Consider the following 10,613-nt stretch of genomic DNA (forward strand, 5'->3'; position numbering starts at 1 on the left):
TATGGAAAAGATCATATTCAAATCAGAAACTACACTGAAACCGTTACACTTCAACATCCTTAAAGGTGATAAAAGGTGTTGCAAGTTAATCTGAACCTGGATGTGTGTAGGGCCTTTACTGGACGTGCGACTTAGTCAAAATAGCGTGTGGGCAGAGAACGTGAACATGACCATTTTTGTTCGGTGAAGTGCAGTTGGGGGGGGGTTGGTCAGGCAGTCGATCTGGACCACCTCGGCTGACGAGGGCGTGCCCAGCGCCGGGCGCTCTACGGCTTCTCGCCTCGGGAGGCCCTGAGGGCCGGGCGGGGCGACTGCTTCTTCATCACCTCCGCCAGCAGCTCCTTACGCGTGCGCCGCAGCGAAGACAGGAACTCGGGCGAGTGCAGGGCCGCCAAACCTCCATTGATAACTGCCCACGCACTCACATCAGCTTCGTCCACTCCATGGGTGTGTCGCGTGTCGCGCGTCGTGTGTCGTGTGTCGTGTGTCGTGTGTCGTGTGCGGTGGTGTGTGCGGTCGTGGAGGAAGAGTGTACGCTTGGCCAGTAGGAAGTTGCGGAAGTCTTCGCCCTTCCGAAACGTGGCTGGGAACGGGAGGAAAGGCATGTGGGGCTTCACGCCCGGCTTGTGCACAATGCTCACCGAGTAGGATGTGGGGCTCGCATTGGGCACCTTCTGGACGACGATAAAGACGTGGTTGAAGTGCGAAGAGATGGTCAAGGGATCAAAGCCGTCATCTCCACTGCCGCCATCTGCCAACATGGAACAGCGATTGGTAAGGTGTGTGTGGTGGTGTGTCGTGTGTGTGTCGTGTGTGTGTGTCGTGTGTGTGGTGTGCGCCACCTTTGAAGATGATCAAGCCGACGTCGTTGCCCAGATGCCGCTTTCTCTCGACTTGTTGCGCGTCGGCGCCGTGGAACGGGATGTAGGTGGAGACGTGGAACATTAGGTCGAACTTGTTGATGACCCTCGTGAAGATGGAAAACGTGCCAGTGCTTGTATCTGCGTGCCGCACGCGAGCAAGAAGCGTCAAGCGATGCAATGCGTGTGCGATGGCGCGTGTGCGTGTGTGGGTTGTACCTTTCGTGCCCAGTCCACCAGAGTAGCCCGACCACTGCGCCAGTTCTATCTTTGTTCCCAAAAACTCCAAAAACTCCTCAAACGCCGGACTACCGCGTACTGTGTGCGTGTGTGCGTGTGTGCGTGTGTCATGTGTGTGTGTTGAAAAGACGCGATGATCAGATCTGATAGCGAGGGAGAGTTAGGCAGTTGTGGGGTTTACCGTTGGCATACATCTCATCCTCGGTCTTCTGCCCGGGCCGGCAGTAGAGCACTCCAAACTTGAAGTTGCGCTGGAGCTGCTTCTCCTCGAACGCCAACAGATTCGCAACCAGCTCCGGGGTCGAGTTCTCCACCACGTCGCTTACGCTCAGCTCTGTGTGCGTCGTGTGTCGTGTGTGTCGTGTGTGTGTTGAGTGTCATCGACGCACCGTGATAAAGTAGCGGAGGGCTGGGTACCTGGGTAGAGCGTCTTGAGGTACTCGAACAGCTTCTTCTTGGAGGGCTTCTTGCTGGAGATCGGCACGAGCAACCGATCGTCGCCCTTGTGCGTTCTCACCAGCGTGCTGCGCGCGTTACACAGCAATCCGCAGCGGGTCAACAGCTAGCACACACACACAACGACACGACACACACGACACACACACGGCTCGGTCCCACAGGCCACGCTAGTGGGGGGGGGAAGGCCCACCGGTAGAGGTAGAGGGAGCCGTCGATCTTGTCGGTCTTGCTCTCGATCGATATCACCACCGGCGGGTCCGAGAAGCAACAGAAGTTTCTGTGATCTGCGTATGGCACCGCACACAACACGCGACACGCGACACGCGACGCACAACACACGACACACGACGCACACAACACACAGTTTCGGGTTGCATGGAGGCGCCGAGATGGTGGTTGCATGCGGGCGCATGGTGGTACCTTGGTTGGCGAGGTACTTCTTGTAGAAGCGGTGGCCGACGTTGAGCGACTCCCGGGTGAGCGCGAATGGGAATTCGGCCTCGTACGACCCGAGCTCAGTAGGCCACCCGCTTCCCGTCGACAGCAGACTGGTGGAAGCGCCCGGTGCATTCTGGGAACGAGAGCACTCTTGAGTGAGACACGCACGATGTGCACTGTGTGTGTGTGTGTGTGTGTGTGTCGTGTGTGTCGTGTGTGTGAGTCGTGTGTGTCGTATCGTGTGTGTGTGTCGTTTGTGTGCGGTGCCGTACAGTTGGCCAGGCCTTGATCTCCGAGGTGCGGGTCCAGGCGGCGTAGTCGCGCTCGAGCTGGACGGTGTCGACCTTGGTCTCCTCCTTCCTCTTGCCTAGAGTGCCCATGCCCGAACACTTGCCGCACAGCACTTGGTCCCCCTGGCACACGACACGACACACACGACAAACACACGACACACACGACACACACGACACACGACACACGTGGTAAGGGGCGGTGCATTCGGCGGGGTGAAAGAGGGGCGAGCGTGGTGGTCACCTTTTCAAAGTACTCGTTGAGGGACACGGAGCAGCGCGAGCACTTGAAGCAGGAGGTGTGCCAGTGCTTGCTTTCCAGGGCGGTGACGTACGTGCCCTGCGTGATGACGCCCTTGCAGTCCACGCACACGAGCCCCACCATCTGCGCCTTGTGCTGTGTGCGATGATGACACACGCTGTGAGCACCGCACACGCGTACCGCGCGCGCGCACACACACAGCACATGATGATGACACACAACGACGTACGAGGCGACAGTAGGGCTTGCCGTGGTATTCGAAGTAGCCCTCGGTGAGGGGCGCGAAGCAGGTGGTGCACACGAAGTGCTCGGTGTGGTAGCGCTCGCCCAGCGCGACGAGGCCGCCGGCGATGATGACCTTCTCGCACAGGGCGCACAGCGACTTGCCCACCCGCGCGTAGCACTGCTCGCACAGCCGACTGGGCTCCGCCGACGAGCTCACCGGCAGCAAGCCCTTCGCTGCGAACCCCACAATCAGCCGTCGATCACAGCCGCAACACGACACGCACGACACGAGCGACGCGCAAAGGGGGACGTACGCCCGAGTACGGGGGCTGGGGGCACCTCGACGTAGGGGCCGGCCATGGGCTCCTGGCACTTGGCGCAGGCGAAGCAGCTCTGGTGGTACATCTTGCCGTCCTTGGTGGTGACGGCGTACTGCCCGAGCGACTCCTTGCACTTGGCGCACTTCTTGCCCGCCGGGGACGCCGTGCTGTTCTTTCTCATCTTTGTTTGCGTTCCCGCCCTGCCCTCTGTCTTTTGCACCAGACGCCAGGTGGACAGCTCCTTTAGTCGTTTGTTCTCTTTGAAGGCAATAAAAAGATGAAGAGTGATTTTGGCGTTTGGGGTGCAAATGATGAAGATGAAGATTTTGCTGAGGCTGAGTTGAGAACTGAACTGAATGAACTGAAGGGTGAGAAGAAGAAAGTGGTACCCTGGGATTGAATCAGCTCTTTTTCAAGTTCAACCAGGTTGGTGAATCCTACAACCACTTGAGGATGGTTGTAGAGTTGGTTGAGGAAGGGAGAGTCTTCAAGGAAACGGTCAGTTCCAGCCACGCCACACAAAGGTTAGAGCCGTTGCACCTCGCAAGCGGGAGAACACAAGTGTTGTTTAAACACGTTGCCAACAGACTATATAAGGTAATGCCATTTCCATTTCTGTACCTCCCTAACAACCTCCACAGCAACCACGCTGGTGGTTGGCGGCAGTTGGCGGGCGGCGGTTGGTGGGTTTTTACCAGGGACAGGGGCGGTAGTCCTTGAGGAAGGCCCCGAAGACGGCCTGGCCCGAGTTGATGCCGTGGAGGACCGGGTCCAACACGCGCATCGCCGCGTCGAGCTCGTCCAGCGGCGCCCGGAAGCCGCGCTTCTCGTTCTCCAACGCCATGTGGAACGGACTCTCATCGTTGATCCTGTGTGTCGTGTCGTGTCGTGTGTCGTGTGCGTGTCGTGTCATGTGTGAGCGCGGGTAAGAAGCCAAAAAAGTCGTTTCAAAATGGCGGTGTGGCGTACCAGCCAGTGTCGACGCTGTTCATGTAAATCTTCTCCGTTGCGTAGGCCGGGGCCGACGTGCGCGTCATCATGTTGAGCGCTGCCTTCGCCATGTTGGTGTGCGGGTGGTGCGGCGTCTTGTGCTTCCTGTGATTCAGAATGGGTCAACATTTTTGCGCTCAATGTGTGCGGTGGTGCGTGTGCGTGTGCGTGTGCGGTGATCGATTGTTTGTTCACGCACCGGTAGAACTGGCCCTCCATGGCGGACACGTTGACGATGTAGGTGTCGCGGCCGCTCTTCAGCAGAAGGGGCTTGAGCTTGCTGTTGAGAATGAATGGCGCCAGCACGTTGATCGCCTGCACCTCGACCGCCTCGGGCAAGCTCACCTGCAGCAGAGCACCACGGGTACCGATGATGAGACAACACAACACACGGCGCACACAGCCACGACGTGAACGTGTGTCGTGTGTACGTGTTCCAGCGGCATGATCCAGGAATTCGTGGCGCGAAGGTCCAGTTGCTGCTGGTCGCCGTCATACAGACCTGAGCGCGACGCGCAGATGAGACGACGAGACTCGACTCGGTGGTGGGTAGGTGGTGGGCCGATCGTGAGTGCGCCGTACCAGGGGGGAAGAGGGTCGGGTCGTGAACGGTGTCCTCCTCGAGCACGGCCACCTGCGACATCGCTGCGGAGTGGCTCATGTGCTCCATGTTGACGGCCACCGCGCCGGCGCCCGACTTGTTGCTGGCCTCGGTCGTGGTCGTCGTCGGCGCAGCGCCGGACTCCTCCGCCTCGGGGGCGACCTCATCGATCTTCGTTTCGGCCGTCGTTCGCGGTTGAGCGCTGGGCAGCGGCAGCGGCACGGAGGAGGAGGACCCGCCGTGCGACGAGGTGAGCAGGAGGCGCTCGAACTTGGTCGACTGCCGAAGCGTCGACGCGATGTCCTCGGGCAGGGCCTCCAGCGGGCGCGACTCCGTCGGGAGCAGATGAGCTGCGCGCACACACAGCCCCGCAGTCAGCACGCGCGGGAGCGGATCACTCAATGGGGGCACCGTACCGTAAAAGCCCGTCGGCTTGCGCACGGTCTGCGCCGCGTTGTTGCTAGATTTGGCAGTTAAGAAATCGTTAAGTAGTTGTCGTCGTCGTCGTTGTTGTTTGATGGTGGCAGGCGGTGGTGGGCGTACATGATCATGTCGAGGTGCGGGTAGGTGGCGAGCAGGTGCTCGCAGAACCGCTCCACGGCGGGCAGTTGCCGCATGTCCAGGCCGTAGATGTGCAGCCGGTCCTTCCACTCGGCAAAGTCCTTCTCCTGGGCGAACCGCTGCGCCGCGTCCTTGGGGAAGCGCGTGGTGGCGATCACGAGCGCGCCGCAGCGGAGCAGGACCAGCGCCGCCTTGTAGCCGATCTTGATTCGCGCGCCTGGCCGTGCATACAGAGAGAGACGATCAACACCACGCGAGGCGATGGGCGAGCGACGTCGAGGAGGGAGGCGGCACCGGTCATGAGGGCAATGCGCCCCTTGAGGTCGGCGGTCTGGATGCGCTTCTTGTAGTTGAACGTGGCGCAATCGGGGCACATCAGGTGGTAGAAGAAGTGTACGCGCCTGTAGAGCGCCTTGCAGGTGTAGCACGTGCGCTCAATCTTGAGCTCTACATAAGAAAAAGGAATGTGTGAGAGCGTGTCGTGTGTGTGTGTGTGTGTTGTGTGTGTTGTGTGTGTGTCAATGCACCCTTGGCCATGAAATCAGAGTCGGTGGCATCCCTGTCGCCGCCCTCGTCGACCTCTTCCTCTTCCTCGTCTTCCACATCCTGAACAGTCACCTTTGGTTGCTCGCCTGCCGTTCCAGACACAACGCCAACTGAGGCTTTGGCCGGTCGTCGTAAGTCGGGCGGTGGAGGTTACCTTCGGCGCCAGACGGCGCGGACGTGGCGGATGGGGCGGCCAGGGCGGGCATAGCACCGGCCAGGGCAGGTACGGCCAGCCCCTGGGCGTCGGCCGCCACTTCAGACGGAGGCAGACACTGTGTGATCACGCGACAGTTAGCTGAATCGGCCTGGGCGGTGTGCAGGTGGCCGAGGCCCACGTACGAAGTACTGGCCGAAGGTCTTGCGCAGCTTCTTCTGCATGCGTCGCTGCCCCGTCTGCTCGATCACCTCTTCGTCCTTCTCCAGCAGCTTGCGCTTGTAGTTCTTCTTGCTCTCCCTCTTCTCCTTGGAGCTGGTACACGACCGGCCCCCAACGGTGTTCGGTGATCAATTGCTGAATCGAGTAGCCGCTACGCGAAAGTGATTTTTGTTGATGCTGCAAAGGTACCTTTTACGCAGGGGCTTCATCAACTGGCCGCAGGCGATCCTCAACGCCCTATGGTTAATCGATCGTAGATGATTGTTTAATCAATTAAATTAAATGCTAATTTCAACTGCAACGATACGCTATGACTTACATGTACTTGGCCTTCCTGGCCTCCGGAATGTTGGCCAAGAGGTAGTTCAAAACACGAAGTGCCGTGTCGAAATCCTCAGGAGATGGCGGCGCCGAGCTCGCAGGCGCTTGTGGCGGCGCGGACGGAGCCGTGGTTGGCGCGGGAGGCGAACCCTCCCCTTCGCCCTCGATCTCCATCTTCTCCTGCACCAACTCAAGATGCGGCCCTGGTTGTATTTTTCCTTTTTATTTGATTTATTGTTTTGCACTTTCACAAATTCATTTCCGAAATAATTCTCAGGTGTCTGTCGTGTGTCGTGCGGTGTGTGTGCGATCGTGAGTAGTGTTACAACAGCTCTGCCTCGGCAGAGCTGCTGTTCGTTTCGGTGGCGTTGGTGGTCGCGGCAGCGGCGGCTTCGCCTCCCTCGCTTGTCGTCGGCGCGGTAGCCTGGGGCGCATCGGCACCTTCGCGGTGCTGCTGCTCCTCCCTTCGTCGCTTGCTCTCGCCCTCGCCGCTGCGGCTCGACGGGCTGCGGCTCCTGCTGCGGCTTCGGCTCCTCCGCCTCGACGACGACGATCCGCGCGAGGGACTGCGATCGCGGCTGCGCGAACGGCTACGACTGCGGCTGCGGCTGCGCGAGCGGCTCCTCTTGCGCTTCTTCTCGGGCGTCTGGTCGTCGTGTGATGACGGCGCAGACGATGAAGAGGAGGAGTACTGGCGGGCCATGTCGTACTGCTGCTGGAGCTCCTGCTGCTGCATGAGCTGCATCTGCTGCTGTTGCTGCCACGACTCGGCCAGGAAGGCCTGGGCCGAGGCCGCCGCAGCGGACGGGTTGTAGCCGGGCACGCCGGATACGGTGCTCTTGGCGGCGTTGATCGGCGTCTTCGACTGGCTCACACGAATGGGCCTGCTCGACGCGACTCAGACGCGTGAGCAACCGGAGAAGCGGCGGCAAATGAACAGAAAGAAGCAGAAGAAGCAGAAAAGGTACCGTTCGCCGACGACGGTGCCGTTCATGGCGAGGGCCATGTGAGCCTCGGCCACGGTAGAGAACTCGACAAAGGCGAAACGGGCCTGGTGGACGGTGGTGTCGCCCGCCATGGCCAGCTTCGTCACGGTACCGAAGCCGCTGAACATCTGCAGGAGCTCCGCCTCTGACAACTACAACATTTAAAAAGAAAGAGTTATTAAATAAAACAATGTAATCAATAAAGCCATCGGAAGAGCGGGGGGGGGTACGTTGCTGTCGACGCCGCCCACGTAGAGGGTGCGCGAGGCCCGCTCCTGATAGGTGGGGTCGAACGCGGCCGCAGCGTGCGCGTGGTGCGGCGGCCTAGGCCCGCCACCGCCACCGGGTCCTCCGCCGCCGCCCCGGCTGCCGGCCTGGATGGCGGTCTTGGACGGCATCACCTTGATGGGCGCGTTGCCGAGCACGATGTTGGTCAGGCCCATGGCCATGAGGGCCGACTCGCGCGTGGAGAACTCGACAAAGGCGAAGCGGGTCGCCTTGTTCTCGGTCTCGCCGCACATGCGGATATTAGTGACAGTCCCGCACAGGCTGAACAGCTGAATGACGTGCTCCTCACGAAGCTATATATACGTATATATATATATATAGATCATATAACATTTACAACATGCGCATATAAACGTTGCACATCATGGTCAGTATTTACATACAGCATCTCGTTTGTGTTTCAAAACACAATATCGGAAACGCACCTGTGTGTCGACTCCGGTGACGTAGACGGTGCAGGCGACGCGGTCGTTGGAACCGTGGGCGGGCGCGTAGGCCGGCGGCATGCCCGCGTGCATGTAGGGCATGCCGCCCTGCGCGCCGTACCCCATCCCGTAGGCAGCGCCGTAGGCGTGCAGGCCCATGTGTCCGGCCGCCGCTGACGCGTAGGCGCTCGAGGCGTCGCTCTACGATGAGGGGGAGTTCGCAAGCAATGATGAGTTGGTTGGCTTGCGCGAGAGCGCGGCATCACATGCCCAGGAAGAGGAAGAAGAAGAAGAAGACTTCTGCGCCGCTCATCAGGCGGAAACTGAAACAGACGGGCCGAGCGGACGTCCGTAGTCACTCTGGCGCGTCATACCACATGCCTTGATTGTGTTGTTTGTATTGTTTCGTTTGTTTGGCATTGGTTGTACGTTTGGTTTGGTTTGGTGATTTGTTGTTTGTGAATTGTGCGTTTGGTTGGGGGTTGGGGGTTGGTGGATTTGGGATTTGTTGTTTGCAGTTGTGTCTCACTTAGTCGAGGCTCAAGAGTAGAGAGCGGATATAATTAAACAAAAATGGAGAGAATTAAAGAGGCGAAGGGGCACCTGTGCAGAATGAGCGGAGTGCCCAGAGTGGCTCGAGGTCGAAGAGATGGCCGTCTTGGAGAGGGTGATGCGCAGTTTCTTGCCATCCAGCTCGACTCCGTTCATGTTGCATGCTCTCTGTGCGCCCTCAGGTGTGGCAAACTCGATGAACCCGAATCGCGTTGAGTACGAAGGATCCCTTTACAATCGCGGGGGGGGGGCAATCAATACGTCAATTGAGATGCAAAGGGTGAAAATGTGGACGTTTGTTATGGATTTGAAAGGAAGTGTGGGATACCCAGCAAGCCGAATTTGGATGATGGTATCGCATGTGGAGAAGAAATGGCCGAGCGTTTCACTGTTGAGGTTGCTCGGAATGCATCCCACATAGACGGTTCGCTGCTCAAGCGCTCCTCCACCACCCCCTTGCTGATACATCTTCTCGATCTTGAATTGAATTCAATGGAACAAAACAAATGCCAACGATTTCTTTTCGCATCTTCGGTTGTCGACAACATAAACAAACCTAGAAAATGCTTTTTTCTTTCTGTTTCTCTGATTCTTCTCGGCAAATTGAGATTTACCGCAAAGATGGAAGAACCAGCAGATGACGAAGGTTCCAGCTTCTCTTTTTCGCCCGTACGTGCTCCTATGCCGCAGCACGCACAAGTGAGCATATGTTCAACTTACCTTTTAAACTCTTCACCAGAAACTGGTGAGCAAGCTACTGCAGCTGGGCATGAAGAAGAACACCAAACGTGAGCACGCCTGAACCCTCCCCTCGCTTCGCCCTGGCTCTCTCTGACCTCCGCCCTGCTCTGTTCACAGTGAACGCCGAAGCCTCGGGCCTCAGCGGTGAACTGCTTCGCCTGTTCGTCGTCGAGGCCATCAACCGAGCCGGGAAGCTGACCGAGGCGGAGGGGTCGACCATCATTGAAGCCCACCACCTTCAGCAGATCCTGCCCCAGCTCCTCCTTGACTTCTCATGACCATCATCTTCATCTTCTTCACCATCTTCTATCCTCTACTCCAATAATGAATGTACATCGTTGTGTCCCCAAAGGCATAGAGGATCAAGAAGAAGAGAAGAGGAGGTGGAGGGCGCAGTAGAGGGCGACGGCGCCGACCACCGCGGCCGCAAGCCCGAGGAGTTCGTCGGTCAGTCACCTGCCCAGCTGCTTGCGGTGCTCCTGTACGCACTTGGTCGAGCAGTACTTGAAGCTCAGCCGATAGAACGGCACCGCCTTCTCCCCCATCCGCTTATGGCACAGGTCGCACTCCGGCCCGCCGCCGCTCGCCTTCGCCGCCGACGAAGCCGTTGGCGTTGATGATGATGCCGACGGTGTTGACGACGCCGTTGATGGTGGTGCTGTCGTCTTGGTTGGCATTGGCGTGGTTGATGATGTGGATGTTGGCGTGGTGGCGTCGTCGGTGGAGGTGCCGAGGGTGAGGGAGAGCTGGATGGCGCGCTGGAGCTCCTCGTCGGCCTCGTCCTCCTCCTGCTGAGCCTTACGCTTGCGCTCGCGCTCCTCCTCTTCGGCCTTGCGCTTGCGCTCGCGCTCCTCCTGCTCGCGTCGCTTCTTGGCCTTGCGCCGCTCGTCCTGCTGCCGCTTGCGGGCCTCCTCCTCCTCGCGTTCGCGGGCCTTGCGGGCCTTGAGGGCGTCCTTTCGCTTCTTCTTCTTCTCCAGCTCCTTCTTGCGGCCCTCGACCTCCATCTCCTTCGTGAGCGGCGGCACCTTGGCCTCGTCGTAGTCCCACAGCGTTGGATTGTCTCCAGCAAACCTACGCACGCGCACAGACCGTCAACACTCGCGGCGTCTGTGTCGTCGGTCGTGTGTGTGTG

At 59.0% G+C, this 10,613-nt stretch overlaps 5 protein-coding genes across 5 annotated transcripts in view; 1 reads left to right on the plus strand and 4 right to left on the minus strand.

Annotated features, from left to right (window-relative positions):
• Positions 1 to 266: 266 nt before the first annotated feature.
• Positions 267 to 3,275, minus strand: ACA1_035550 (LIM domain containing protein; the record flags this gene model as incomplete). Its single annotated transcript, XM_004348689.1, has 12 exons — positions 267 to 409; positions 536 to 751; positions 843 to 1,001; positions 1,080 to 1,178; positions 1,282 to 1,434; positions 1,518 to 1,624; positions 1,750 to 1,843; positions 1,980 to 2,130; positions 2,270 to 2,410; positions 2,532 to 2,684; positions 2,779 to 3,008; positions 3,089 to 3,275. 12 exons carry the CDS (start codon positions 3,273 to 3,275, stop codon positions 267 to 269), a joined length of 1,833 nt encoding a protein of 610 aa, XP_004348739.1.
• Positions 3,276 to 3,785: 510 nt separating this feature from the next.
• ACA1_035560 (short chain dehydrogenase/reductase family oxidoreductase) lies at positions 3,786 to 6,663 on the minus strand (the record flags this gene model as incomplete). The annotated part of the gene is made up of 13 exons (XM_004348690.1): positions 3,786 to 3,963; positions 4,064 to 4,189; positions 4,284 to 4,429; positions 4,516 to 4,586; positions 4,667 to 5,035; positions 5,102 to 5,145; positions 5,229 to 5,463; positions 5,541 to 5,693; positions 5,774 to 5,878; positions 5,947 to 6,064; positions 6,132 to 6,261; positions 6,358 to 6,405; positions 6,488 to 6,663. 13 exons carry the CDS (start codon positions 6,661 to 6,663, stop codon positions 3,786 to 3,788), a joined length of 1,899 nt encoding a protein of 632 aa, XP_004348740.1.
• A 148-nt stretch (positions 6,664 to 6,811) lies between these two features.
• Positions 6,812 to 9,208, minus strand: ACA1_035570 (RNAbinding protein, putative; the record flags this gene model as incomplete). The annotated part of the gene is made up of 6 exons (XM_004348691.1): positions 6,812 to 7,373; positions 7,458 to 7,627; positions 7,706 to 8,056; positions 8,189 to 8,389; positions 8,792 to 8,969; positions 9,069 to 9,208. 6 exons carry the CDS (start codon positions 9,206 to 9,208, stop codon positions 6,812 to 6,814), a joined length of 1,602 nt encoding a protein of 533 aa, XP_004348741.1.
• A 301-nt stretch (positions 9,209 to 9,509) lies between these two features.
• ACA1_035580 (uncharacterized protein) lies at positions 9,510 to 9,759 on the plus strand (the record flags this gene model as incomplete). The annotated part of the gene is made up of 2 exons (XM_004348692.1): positions 9,510 to 9,528; positions 9,599 to 9,759. The coding sequence occupies 2 exons, from the start codon at positions 9,510 to 9,512 to the stop codon at positions 9,757 to 9,759; spliced, it is 180 nt and encodes a 59-aa protein (XP_004348742.1).
• Positions 9,760 to 9,933: 174 nt separating this feature from the next.
• ACA1_035590 (ankyrin repeat and zinc finger domain protein, putative) overlaps positions 9,934 to 10,613 on the minus strand; it is a gene marked incomplete at both ends in the record, with an annotated part of 2,910 nt that continues 2,230 nt past the window's right edge. Inside the window, one exon of the mRNA XM_004348693.1 lies at positions 9,934 to 10,552. Within this exon, the coding sequence (XP_004348743.1) occupies positions 9,934 to 10,552 (619 nt within the window). The remainder of the gene's footprint in view (positions 10,553 to 10,613) is intronic.

Source organism: Acanthamoeba castellanii (assembly GCF_000313135.1).
Source record: "Acanthamoeba castellanii str. Neff unplaced genomic scaffold scf7180000084564, whole genome shotgun sequence".
Classification (NCBI taxonomy): domain Eukaryota; phylum Discosea; order Longamoebia; family Acanthamoebidae; genus Acanthamoeba; species Acanthamoeba castellanii.